The sequence below is a fragment of the Cherax quadricarinatus genome, chromosome 50 (genome assembly GCF_038502225.1).
Source record: "Cherax quadricarinatus isolate ZL_2023a chromosome 50, ASM3850222v1, whole genome shotgun sequence".
NCBI lineage: Eukaryota > Metazoa > Arthropoda > Malacostraca > Decapoda > Parastacidae > Cherax > Cherax quadricarinatus.
Genome location: NC_091341.1, coordinates 22,092,350 through 22,103,565, shown reverse-complemented (window position 1 = coordinate 22,103,565; position 11,216 = coordinate 22,092,350). Strand labels below are relative to the sequence as shown.

At 42.8% G+C, this 11,216-nt stretch overlaps 1 protein-coding gene across 2 annotated transcripts in view; it reads right to left on the bottom strand.

The window, feature by feature from the left end:
- LOC128695431 (paramyosin, long form) overlaps window positions 1-11,216 on the bottom strand; it is a 122,022-nt gene that overhangs the window by 92,045 nt on the left and 18,761 nt on the right. Inside the window, exon 1 of one of the 2 annotated variants that reach the window (XM_053786039.2) lies at window positions 8,419-8,845. The exons of the other annotated variant lie outside the window; for it this stretch is intronic. Coding sequence (XP_053642014.1) covers window positions 8,419-8,616 — 198 coding nt within the window. The 5' untranslated portion in view covers window positions 8,617-8,845. Of the gene's footprint in view, window positions 1-8,418; window positions 8,846-11,216 lie in introns of those variants that run through there. 2 annotated transcript variants of the gene reach the window in all.

Sequence of the window (11,216 nt, the reverse complement as noted above, 5' to 3'; positions counted from 1 at the left end):
ATCAAGTTTAATAATAATCATAATAATCTTTAGCTGAAATAGCTGACATCAATGACATACTACTATATAGAAAGCCCCTTGTTATGCAGAACATTTCCCGCAAATCAGGTCAGTTTTGTCCCCAGGATGCGACCCTCACCAGTTAACTAACACCCAGGTACCTATTTTACTGCTAGGTGAACAGGGACAGCAGATATCTTAAGGAAACACGTCCTAATGTTTTCCAGCAGTACCGGGGATCGAACTACGGACCTCCGTGTGTGAGCTGAGTGTGTTAGCGATCGAACTATGAGACACCTCTTAAATGCTCCTATACTTGATCTGGCAATATTTCTGATATTTTCTGGTAATAGTTTCAGTACGTTTGGACCACGGATGCTGATACAATGTTCTCTATTTATGCCTACGGCGCTTCTCCTTTGCACCGGGTCAATTTTACACTTCCTTCCTTATATCTCACTCCAGTAAGTTGTTATGGTAGTGTGTAGGGTTGAGACTGTGCCTTCAATTATTTTCCATATATGCAGTGTATATATATTATATATTACCTGTAGTTTACCTGGAGAGAGTTCCGGGGGTCAACGCCCGCGCGGCCCGGTCTGTGACCAGGCCTCCTGGTGGATCAGAGCCTGATCAACCAGGCTGTTCCTGCTGACTGCACGCAAACCAACGTACGAGCCACAGCCCGACTGGTCAGGTACCGACTTAGGTGCTTGTCCAGTGCCAGCTTGAAGACAGCCAGGGGTCTATTGGTAATCTACCTTATGTATGCTGGGAGGCAGTTGGACAGTCTCGGGCCCCTAACACTTATTGTATGGTCTCTTAACGTGCTAGTGACACCCCTGCTTTTCATTGGGGGGATGTTGCATCGTCTGCCAAGTCTTTTGCTTTCGTAGTGAGTGACTTTCGTGTGCAAGTTTGGTACTAGTCCCTCTAGGATTTTCCAGGTGTATATAATCATGTATCTCTCCCTCCTGCGTTCCAGGGAATACAGGTTTAGGAACCTCAAGCGCTCCCAGTAATTGAGGTGTTTTATCTCCGTTATGCGCGCCGTGAAGGTTCTCTGTACATTTTCTAGGTCAGCAATTTCACCTGCCTTGAAAGGTGCTGTTAGTGTGCAGCAATATTCCAGCCTAGATAGAACAAGTGACCTGAAGAGTGTCATCATGGGCTTGGCCTCCCTAGTTTTGAAGGTTCTCATTATCCACCCTGTCATTTTTCTAGCAGATGCGATTGATACAATGTTATGGTCCTTGAAGGTGAGATCCTCCGACATGATCACTCCCAGGTCTTTGACGTTGGTGTTTCGCTCTATTTTGTGGCCAGAATTTGTTTTGTACTCTGATGAAGATTTAATATATATATATATATATATATATATATATATATATATATATATATATATATATATATATATATATATATATATATATCTGGAGAGCGAAGGAGATATATATTGACATTATCCTGCATATCTCTCTCTCCTTCGCTCTACAGAGAAAACATTCCAAGTACTCTGAGGTGTTCCCAGGAGTTTACGTTCTTTAAGCGAGAGGTAAAACAATTTCAATGTCTTTTTTTTCAGCTCTGATCTCCTCCTGTCTTGAACGGTGTCGTCAACACTGAACAATATTCTAGACGAGGGAGCACAAGTGATCAGAATAGTGCCACCAGTAGCATTTTCTCTCTTGTCTTGCAAGGTTTTTCCGTTTTCTAGCATTTACCTCGGTGTTCGCTAAATACAAGACCATCCGACATTATTATGTTAGTTCAACGAGATGGTTCACTATCGTTCTGAACCCAGGGATTCTTCATGCTCTTCAACCTTTCCATACCTAAATAGTTGTAATTTCTCACCGCTGGACATTTTTTATTTCCTGTGGCCCAGTGGAACACTTATTTGGTATTTGCAAATTATCCCTGTCCTCTGATTATTTTGGTACCGTTCGCAAGGATACTAGTGGCTAATATTTATGTTTGTGTCTTCTATGAGGTTAAGAAAGAGTGAAGCCTCTAGGACCCTACCTTGGGGTGCTAAACTGTAAGGGTGAGAAACAGTGAAGGAGCAAGGCCTTGGGGTGCTAAACTACGAGGGGTGAGAAACAGTGAAGAAGCTAAACTACGAGAGTGAGAAACGTTGAAGGAACTAATACTCTGCCTTTAGGTGCTAAACTATGAAGATGAGAAACTATATAATTACTAAGACTATGTTTTTATTTATTTACTAATCTCTGTATTAAGTTCATTAGAAAAGTGAATGTTCATTTTCCTAGTTTTCTTTCCATATCTATTAAACTCATGAGCTATCATCCAATGATCGCTTTTGTCAGCCACCTCGACGACAAGGCCGTATAAATCACATCAACATCTTGGTTGTCTTCCAGTTCCTCTGTAACTCTACCATAATGATTCAAAAGTTGTAACAAACGTAGTCTTCACGCTATAAATCCATGTTGATTTGGGTTGAGTAGGTCATGCTTTTTCCATAAAATCCACAATTTGGTATCTCGCCACCCTTTCCAAGACTTCTATGAGCTGTGTTGCTAATGTTGCCCATTTTTATTTTATCTTCGTTCTTGTCTGAGATCTGCTACCTCCGTTGTGCAGAGGCTGTGACTGCACTCTTTCAAGGCCTCTGAACTTTGGCTTAAGGTCTTTCTCCATAGAATACTGCTCGTACTAGTGGTATTTTGCCTGTCTAAGTACGAAGTTCCATGGTATACATAATCCCTTGCAACGAATGCAACCAATTATACGCGGGAGAGACATCCAGAGACCTCCAAACACGTATTTCAGATAAATTAAACATGTGCAATACTTGAAAATCTTTATTGAGGAAACGTTTCGCCACACAGTGGCTTCATCAGTCCATACAAAGGAGAATGATGAGTAAGACGCATGTACAATAATTAGGTATCCTTATTCCGAAACGCTTCGCCTATACAGTAGACTTCTTCAGCATCGGAGTGAAGATACCTAACTGTTGCACCTGTGTTTTAATTATCAACCCGTTGGTAATGGACACCATTTTCATATTCACGAAGAAGAATGGTGAAGCTCAGAAGAAGTTCCATGTATCAGGTCCTGGTGCTGCAGGTCTGACAGCTTTTCATATATTCTCTTTTTTTGAATTCTAGTACGTGTTGCGCTGCTCTGAGAGACATGATTCGTAGCAGTACCAGGATCCTCAACCCTATTTTCCTCTGATGGCTTCCTGAACCTTGATTCATGCCGTTCTTGCCAAGAAAATTCTCACTTCTTTGTTGTCGAGAGTGAGTCAGTCAGTTCTGGAATTGGGTTTGACTTGGGGTTTACGTTTGTGTTGAAATATTCCTTTTATTTTTTAATTTCCTGGACTGTTTTTGTTCCTTTTGTGTTTCTTCCATCTGGTGTGAGTGTTTCAGTTTATTTAGTAATTTCTCGGTGTTGATTATCTCCCCTTTCTTGTGGCTTATGCTCGTTTGTTTAAGATTTTCAGTAATTCCTTTTTCTTCTGCATATTTTTTCAATATTTTATTTCCTTTAAGCTTTCTCTGCAGAACATATTTTTATACAGACTTTGTATGTTTGTGTGTTCAGCTTTTCCAGGCCCTGGTGTGTGTTGAGGCGCTCAGGACTGTTTTCCAGGACTGTCTGGTAGTTCTTTGTTTATTTTGTCACAATCATTATCACTGTTGAAGTTAAATTTATTGAACATTCTCTGAAGATGACTTCTTAGGTTCTCTACGCATGGATTGTACTTCAGTGAAGCTGTGACTGAAGTATAATGTGCTTCAGAATGTTATGTGTCATTGTTTAAGAAGAAAAAGTCTAGGGTAAACCATACCCCCGGCTGGGATTGAACCCGCGGTCATAGTCTCAAAACTCCAGCCCGTCGCGTTTTGAGACTCTATGACCGCGGGTTCAATCCTGGCCGGGGGTATGGTTTGTTTGTAATCGTGTCATTACGATTTCTTGAGTCAAAGTCTAGGGTATTTGTATTTCCAATATCTTCTGTTATGTGTTGTTGAGAGCAAACTATTTTTCAGAGCCCCAATAGTTCTCTGGTATGTATGTGTGTGTTGAGGTCTTGTGCTGCCAGATGTCACACCTACTACGATGTGATTATCTATCTTGTGCTCAGTCAGAGCCCCTCTGTCACTGTTAGAAATTAAAATACTAGACGCAGACAACATCGGAAACTCACAAATTAGTAGTCGTAATAGTATAAACAACTTGTATCCCTCTTTAATAGCAATGATGTGTAAATTGTGAGCGGCTTTGAACCCACACACACCTATGGAGGTATTCTTGACCTGTTTCTTGTTTTATCGCATTATTTGCCAGCTGTTAGTCGTATACGGTAGCAGATGTATCATCACATCACTTCCCGAGACTAGCCACTCTCGATTTTGGTAATAATTCTCCCTGGTGGATTATGAAATCGGAAATGCTATCATTCCCTAGTTCAACATGACAACTTTGTCACTCATGGGACGGATTAGTACAATTCTTATGGTTTCTTTATCGAGACCTTTAAAAATGAGTTCGTAAGTATTATTTAGAATTATTTAGAACCACTTGAACATTCACTCAGTCTCCACCTCTCCAGTACTTCAATGTCAACTAACTACTGTGATAATCATTCAGTGATGTTAAATTCTGAGCAGAAGAATACGCCTAACCTATGGAAATAAATTCCTTAGGTTGAGAAACGTTTGCTATTGGTGTCAGTGGCCACACCCCACTTAGCAGGGCGTGGAGGGTTGTAAATAGAATTAGGGCACCAAGACGCATCCTCATCCTTTACACTGAGTGAGTGAGTTAGTCAATGCTTGGGCTGCTACCTCTAGCCGTGAGACTCTACCAGTTACCACAAAAACGAAATTAAATAACAAATGATACCAGAGAGAGACTGGTTCGTTTTATGAGTACCAAGAAAGATGATGGCAACATATTTTTCACGAAATCTGAGCTCGAAGCCGTACTACCTAAAGGTAAATTCACTCTTCCAGATAAAGATATTATCACTTACAACATACTCAGATTGCTCTATCAAATACCAGGTAATCCTTTACTAAATCTATACAGCATGAGCTGTAACCGGGCAGTTCCTTGAATCATGGACCAACAGTCTCATCATTCTCATTCTAAAATGCAATCAACAAAATGCATTTCACCCGATATCTTGTGTAAAATATTTGAGAGGATGATTCTAAATCGTCTAATGAATAGAATCAAGCAGCTTCTGTTCTCGGCTAAATGGTTTCATGCATGGAAGGAGTGTGAAACACAGCATAACTACCTTTCTCACTGCATACTGTCAGCCCCTGCACTACCTTCCTTGACCTCAAAGCAGCATTTTACATAGCTAACAGACATGTATTCATTAGTGAATTTGTCAGAAAGGTTGTTGGAGGATAGCTTCTCCGCTAGATAAGTATCTGTCCCGCAGAAAGTCTGTGTTGTCCCACAGGAACAAAAGTGTAACTTGTCACTTTACATTAGGAACCCCACAGAAAGGTTTGCTCAGTCCAACCTCATTCGATATTCTAATACGTTCCTAAATTCTATCCAAAGGTAGCTCAATCATTATATTAGCTTTTTAATTATATAATGATTCACACCACCGGATTTACCAACACCTCAAAACATTCTTAACTATGTTATAAACTAGTCTCGGGACCTGTGGTTGACCTCGGCTGAGAAAACGAAGATACTTAACAAGCGTTCTTCCCGACAGAGAGACGCAGTCCGTAGCATCCACTAGCATCATGGGTCTCTACTAGAATATGCAACCAGATACTGATATCTAGAATTTGTGGTCCCACTATTAGGACTTGTTGCAACCAGACTTTGTCGACAATACAAATAGTGGATAGTGAAAATAGTGAGAATAGTGAAAATAATTAATTTTCCTCATACCAAAGCACTCGTTGACTATAACGCACCCCTGACACAGGTAGAAAGCTGGTTGGACTTGAAAAATTGTAGAGCGAAGAGATGAGGATCGTCCGACGATGCGCACAAATGACTAAAATACTAAACATGTGGGAGTTTGCGATACCAGCGAAAACGTAAATGAAAATTTTATGTGGCGTGCACCTAATACGCTACATTTAATTAGGGGTTCATCACACCCGCTTTTTGCATTCCTTCTGAACCAGCCAATCTGGCAGTAAGGTCGGAGTAGTTGGTAAAGGGCCCCGACTATTCTAATTTGCTGTCAGGCTTATATGTCAACCCATGGGGTGAGATATTGTTCCCCAGCCGAACTGATGTCACGTTTTCACACCTGGCTTGGAATAAAACTCTCACCGAGGCTGGCTTAATGCAAATACTGATCTATCCTGTATGAGGTGCAAAGCCACTTTCAGTGAGTGAATGTACTCTCTCACTCATTAACGTTCAGCTGTTCAACTGCCCTTTGTACGTAGTGCAAATACTGGTAGAGGAAATCTACGATTACTGGGAAAAACTACCCCTCTGTATTTGTTTTTGCCTGTTTTATTTAGGTTTGCTCTTTGACCGGTGACCTGAAGTGCACCTAGCTACAACGGACTTTCATGTACCTGAGGTCGTAACAATTTCCAGTGGGAATATCACATCCTGCGTCATTACACGATGAAATGCGAAAGAAAAAATAATGAAACCAAACAATGCTCAAGAAATGTTAAAGAATCTTATCTATAGTGGCGGCACATTACCAGCCATTTTGGAAATCTACCCTGACTTTCCCTGTTGTAAATAAACTCGAAAACAATTCATAGCGACACTAATATTTTGTGACTGAATTGAAGAATATGAATATTAATAACCATATAACAGTGTGCAGAAGACCTCTACCCCCCCCCCCCAGGTTCGAAACCTCATACACTCTTCTGTTCAGTCATGGCCGAGAGTTCAGTACTGCATGGTTCGTAGAGATGGACGGGTCAACACTGGACTGGGATTTCTGTTCCCATTTTGCAGTACAGCTAAAAAGTGAGTAACGTTTAGCGTCCTCTTCCTCTCGTTAACCTGAACTGCTGAGAAGAGGCTGTGACTTCTTAATATAATGATATATATATAATAATATACAATAATATATATAATCAAGGTCGCGCCGAATTTTGAACTGATTCTGCGTAACCTTTACGAATGTTCAGTATTTTTTTATCAGTACCATAACAAAACTAATAATACCAAGACTTGTCGAGGCCGTGTTCTAGTTGTCTTAGACATGTCTTAGACATGCTGCTCAGAGAGCTAGACATACCGCTAGCAAAGCTGAAGGAGTTATACATATTACTGGCGAAGTTGTCACAGCTAGACATGCTGAGAGTGAAGCTGAGAGAGCTAGACATACTACTGGTGAAGCTACCGCAGCTAGACATGCTGAGAGAGCTAGACATACTACTGGTGAAGCTACCGCAGCTAGAGATAGTCGTGTAAGTGAGGATTCTCATCTGTACAGCAGCGGACAGGTACGTTACCTCTACCACCGAAGACCCTACAAAGGACAAGACAAAAACTGTGTATTTTTCCTCCCCTGAGGGAGTTTCTATACCCCTCAAAGACATTTTACCTGCTCCATAATTTGGCTCGGGTTCTACGAAAGAAGCTTATTTCATACCTCCTTCATTCTTGTGAATGTAATCTAAGATTTCATACTGCTCTGAATGTGAAAACTAACGTGAAACAAGGAGCCGTGTGAAGACAAATTTATCCTTCGTATAATTAGGCAGGCATGTACTCCGCTCGGCGTCACTGACCACACATCAACGAGATGGAAGATTGTACGTAATCCTTGGAAGGTGACTGGCCTGTACTGTTCCTGTAAATTATGACTGAAAGTTAAATATCAAATTCTTTTAGGCTCATTTTTCACCCTCGGTGACGCAAAGGGGTTGTCTGCTGTCTTGTGTACAGGGAAATTTACGTGAGTCACTATTCCATAACTGTTATATAAGTACATTTAGAATATCCGAGGCAAAAGTCATGCACAGGTGTGTGAGGGGAGGGTGTTCCCTACACGAAAGGAAACCAATGTTGATGGGAGCTGGTTGGTTGTCATGGTGATAGGAGTCTTGGCTGGATGCCCAACCCTACACGTGGATTCTCAGCCATCAGCGAGTACCAACTAGTGGTGTTTTTCTCATTACGTTCTCTACACACTTATAGTCTCGTATGGGCGTATTTTTCCCTCCCATCGGGACTTGCTTACCTACTTTACTTCTTTTCACTGTATGGATTAAAGATCTGATGTTTTACAACCTGTACACAACCTTTCCTGATATTTTTTTCTTTTTTTTTTTTTTTGCTCTTTTAATGCCCAGTGAGATTGATCTCTGAAAATATACGAGGAACATGTGAGATTATAATTTTGGATACACTGGCGTTTGCCCAGGTAGATGAGGGAGGTGGAGGTGAGGGGGTGGAGGGAGGTGCTGGACGTACCTCCAAGCGGGAGATATTGCTGACATCTGTGATGTACTCAATGGTAACATTGCTGTCGTCGGGAGCGGCTCCAGCACGGTAAGAGTACGTCTTGGAGGACACTTTTTTCGACGAAACAGAGGAGGAGATCACTTGAGTCCTCGAGCTGGAGGCTGACACCTTGGTCGTGCTGGAGGAGACAAGTGCCTTGGAAGACATGTTTATGTGAGGACACTCAGGTCAGGCACACACACGCACTTTAAACACTGCCTGGTGACGCCGAAGGGTTGTACGAGACGCGGGCACACGCACACCGTCTGCTACCTCCGCCTGGCCACAACTCCAAACACACTCAACCCCAAAGATAGGTGTTCATGTCTTAAATTCTCCTCCAGATGTCGCCAGTGTCCGTAGCTCAAGTTACTAAAGAAAGCGGCCCACCTACACCATTTATAGGCATGACACCCGACTTTTTCCGACCACATCCGAAAAGATACGAACGAAAAAGGGAACAAAAAGACAGTTTTACTCATTATATGGTCAGTTGAAATAAGGTTGGACATCAGGACAGCCAACAGGTGTTGTGTAGCAGTGCTCACACACTACACCCGCACCTTACACCTGCATGCTACACGTACTCCCATCTCTCGCCAACTGGACCAACCACCTCATTCGACCTGAGACTCACAGTTCTCGCATATCTGGAAAACAATGTTGATGTGTAAAATTACGAGGAAAGAGGCAAAAATAGTCGTGTTTAGAGTGGCGTGCATCATGCTACTGGGAGCTGTGTCTCCCCCGTTACATGCGATCCCCCAGTTCTCCCTCACTCCCCTCAGTTCTCCCTCCGTCCCCCAGTTCTCCCTCAGTCCCCCAGCTCTCCCCCTGTCCCCCAGACTTCACTGCCTCCAACAGCTACACTTCAACACAGCCAGCAGGAAAAAATAGACGCCTGGGCGAGATGAAATCGCTCACGGTGTTATTCTCCCAGCAGATTCTCACACCAACAATAGCCTGAGGGGTTCCACCCACCTGTGGTAAGAGTGGTAAAGCCAGGTGAGTCAGCGATGACCAGGATAACTCCACAAAAACACAGGTTATTACCAGGATAACTCCCCAGGAACACCAGGAACACAGGTTATCACCAGGATAACTCCCCAGGAACACCAGAAACACAGGTTATCACCAGGATAACTCCCCAGGAACACCAGGAACACAGGTTATCACCAGGATAACTCCCCAGGAACACCAGAAACACAGGTTATCACCAAGATAACTCCCCAGGAACGCAGGTTATCACCAGGATAACTCCCCAGGAACACCAGGAACACAGGTTATCACCAGGATAACTCCCCAGGAACACCAGGAACACAGGTTATCACCAGGATAACTCCCCAGGAACACCAGAAACACAGGTTATCACCAGGATAACCTCACAAGAACACCAGGAACACAGGTTATCACCAAGATAACTTCACAACAGCACAGGTGATCACAATAACTCCCACAAGACGAACAGGCTACACCAGCTTCTCATCATGTCCTCACGTGTTCTAATCACGTTTACATCTCGTTTCTCTACTTACAGATAATTTACTCTTCTTTAAGTGAATCTTATATGGTCAGTTACTCATTAAATACAATTAAGATTATAGATATGATGTAACTTTTCGTGTGAATTAGATTGATTGCGTTATTAGTTATTTTTTGAGGAATGTAACTACGGTGGGAACGAGAGTGGTTGGTTTGGATGTTATATGGTATATGACGGTGGTTGCTGGTGGTGGTGGTAGCTGTTGGTGGTGGTGGTAGCTGTTGGTGGTGGTGGTAGCTGTTGGTGGTGGTGGTAGCTGTTGGTGGTGGTGGTTGCTGTTGGTGGTGGTGGTTGCTGGTGGTAGCTGTGGTGGTGGTTGCTGGTGGTAGCTGTGGTGGTGGTTGCTGGTGATAGCTGTGGCGATGGTGGTTGCTGGTGGTAGCTGGTGGTGGCTGCTAGTAGTAGCTGGTGGTGGTAGCTGGTGGTGGTGGTTGCTGGTGGTGGTAGCTGGTGGTGGTGGTGGTTGCTGGTGGTGGTGGTGGTTGCTGGTGGTGGTGGTGGTTGCTGGTACTGGTGAGATAATACCACAGCTGTATTTCACCGCTCTGTTCCTGCCCCCCCCTCTCTCTCTCTCTCTCTCTCTCTCTCTCGCTCTCTCCCTCTCCCCCTCTCTCTCTCTCTCTCTCTCTCTCTCTCTCTTCCTTCATATTAATTATCTTACTAAATATCATAATCAAGACAGATAGTGGTAGTAGTAGTAACTACTATCTTCCATGTCAAGGTTATCATGTCAAGGTTATCATGTCAAGGTTATCATGTCAAGGTTATCATGTCAAGGTTATCATGTCAACGTTATCAGGTCAACGTTATCATATCAAAGTTATCACGTCACCGTCATCATATCAACGCTATCATGTCAGCGTTTTCATATCAACGCTATCACTTCAACGTTATCATGTCAACGTCACCATGGCAACGCTATCATGTCAACGTTATCATGTCAACGTCACCATGTCAACGCTATCATGTCAACGCCACCATGTCAACGCTATCATGTCAACGTCATGTCAACGTCATCATGTCGTTAAAATGGACGCTAACAGTGACAACGGTTCTTTGTCCCTTAATTACCCATCTGTTGGGTTGAGTCTCCATCTTCATTTCTACTGTTAACGGCAGTTTCAGTGAGGTTTCAACTGTAAGAATATAGCCGTTTTTCGACCGTTTTCAATGGGATTCAGCAGTGTGATTGCTGATAATTCGCCGTTGTTATTATTATGCGCTA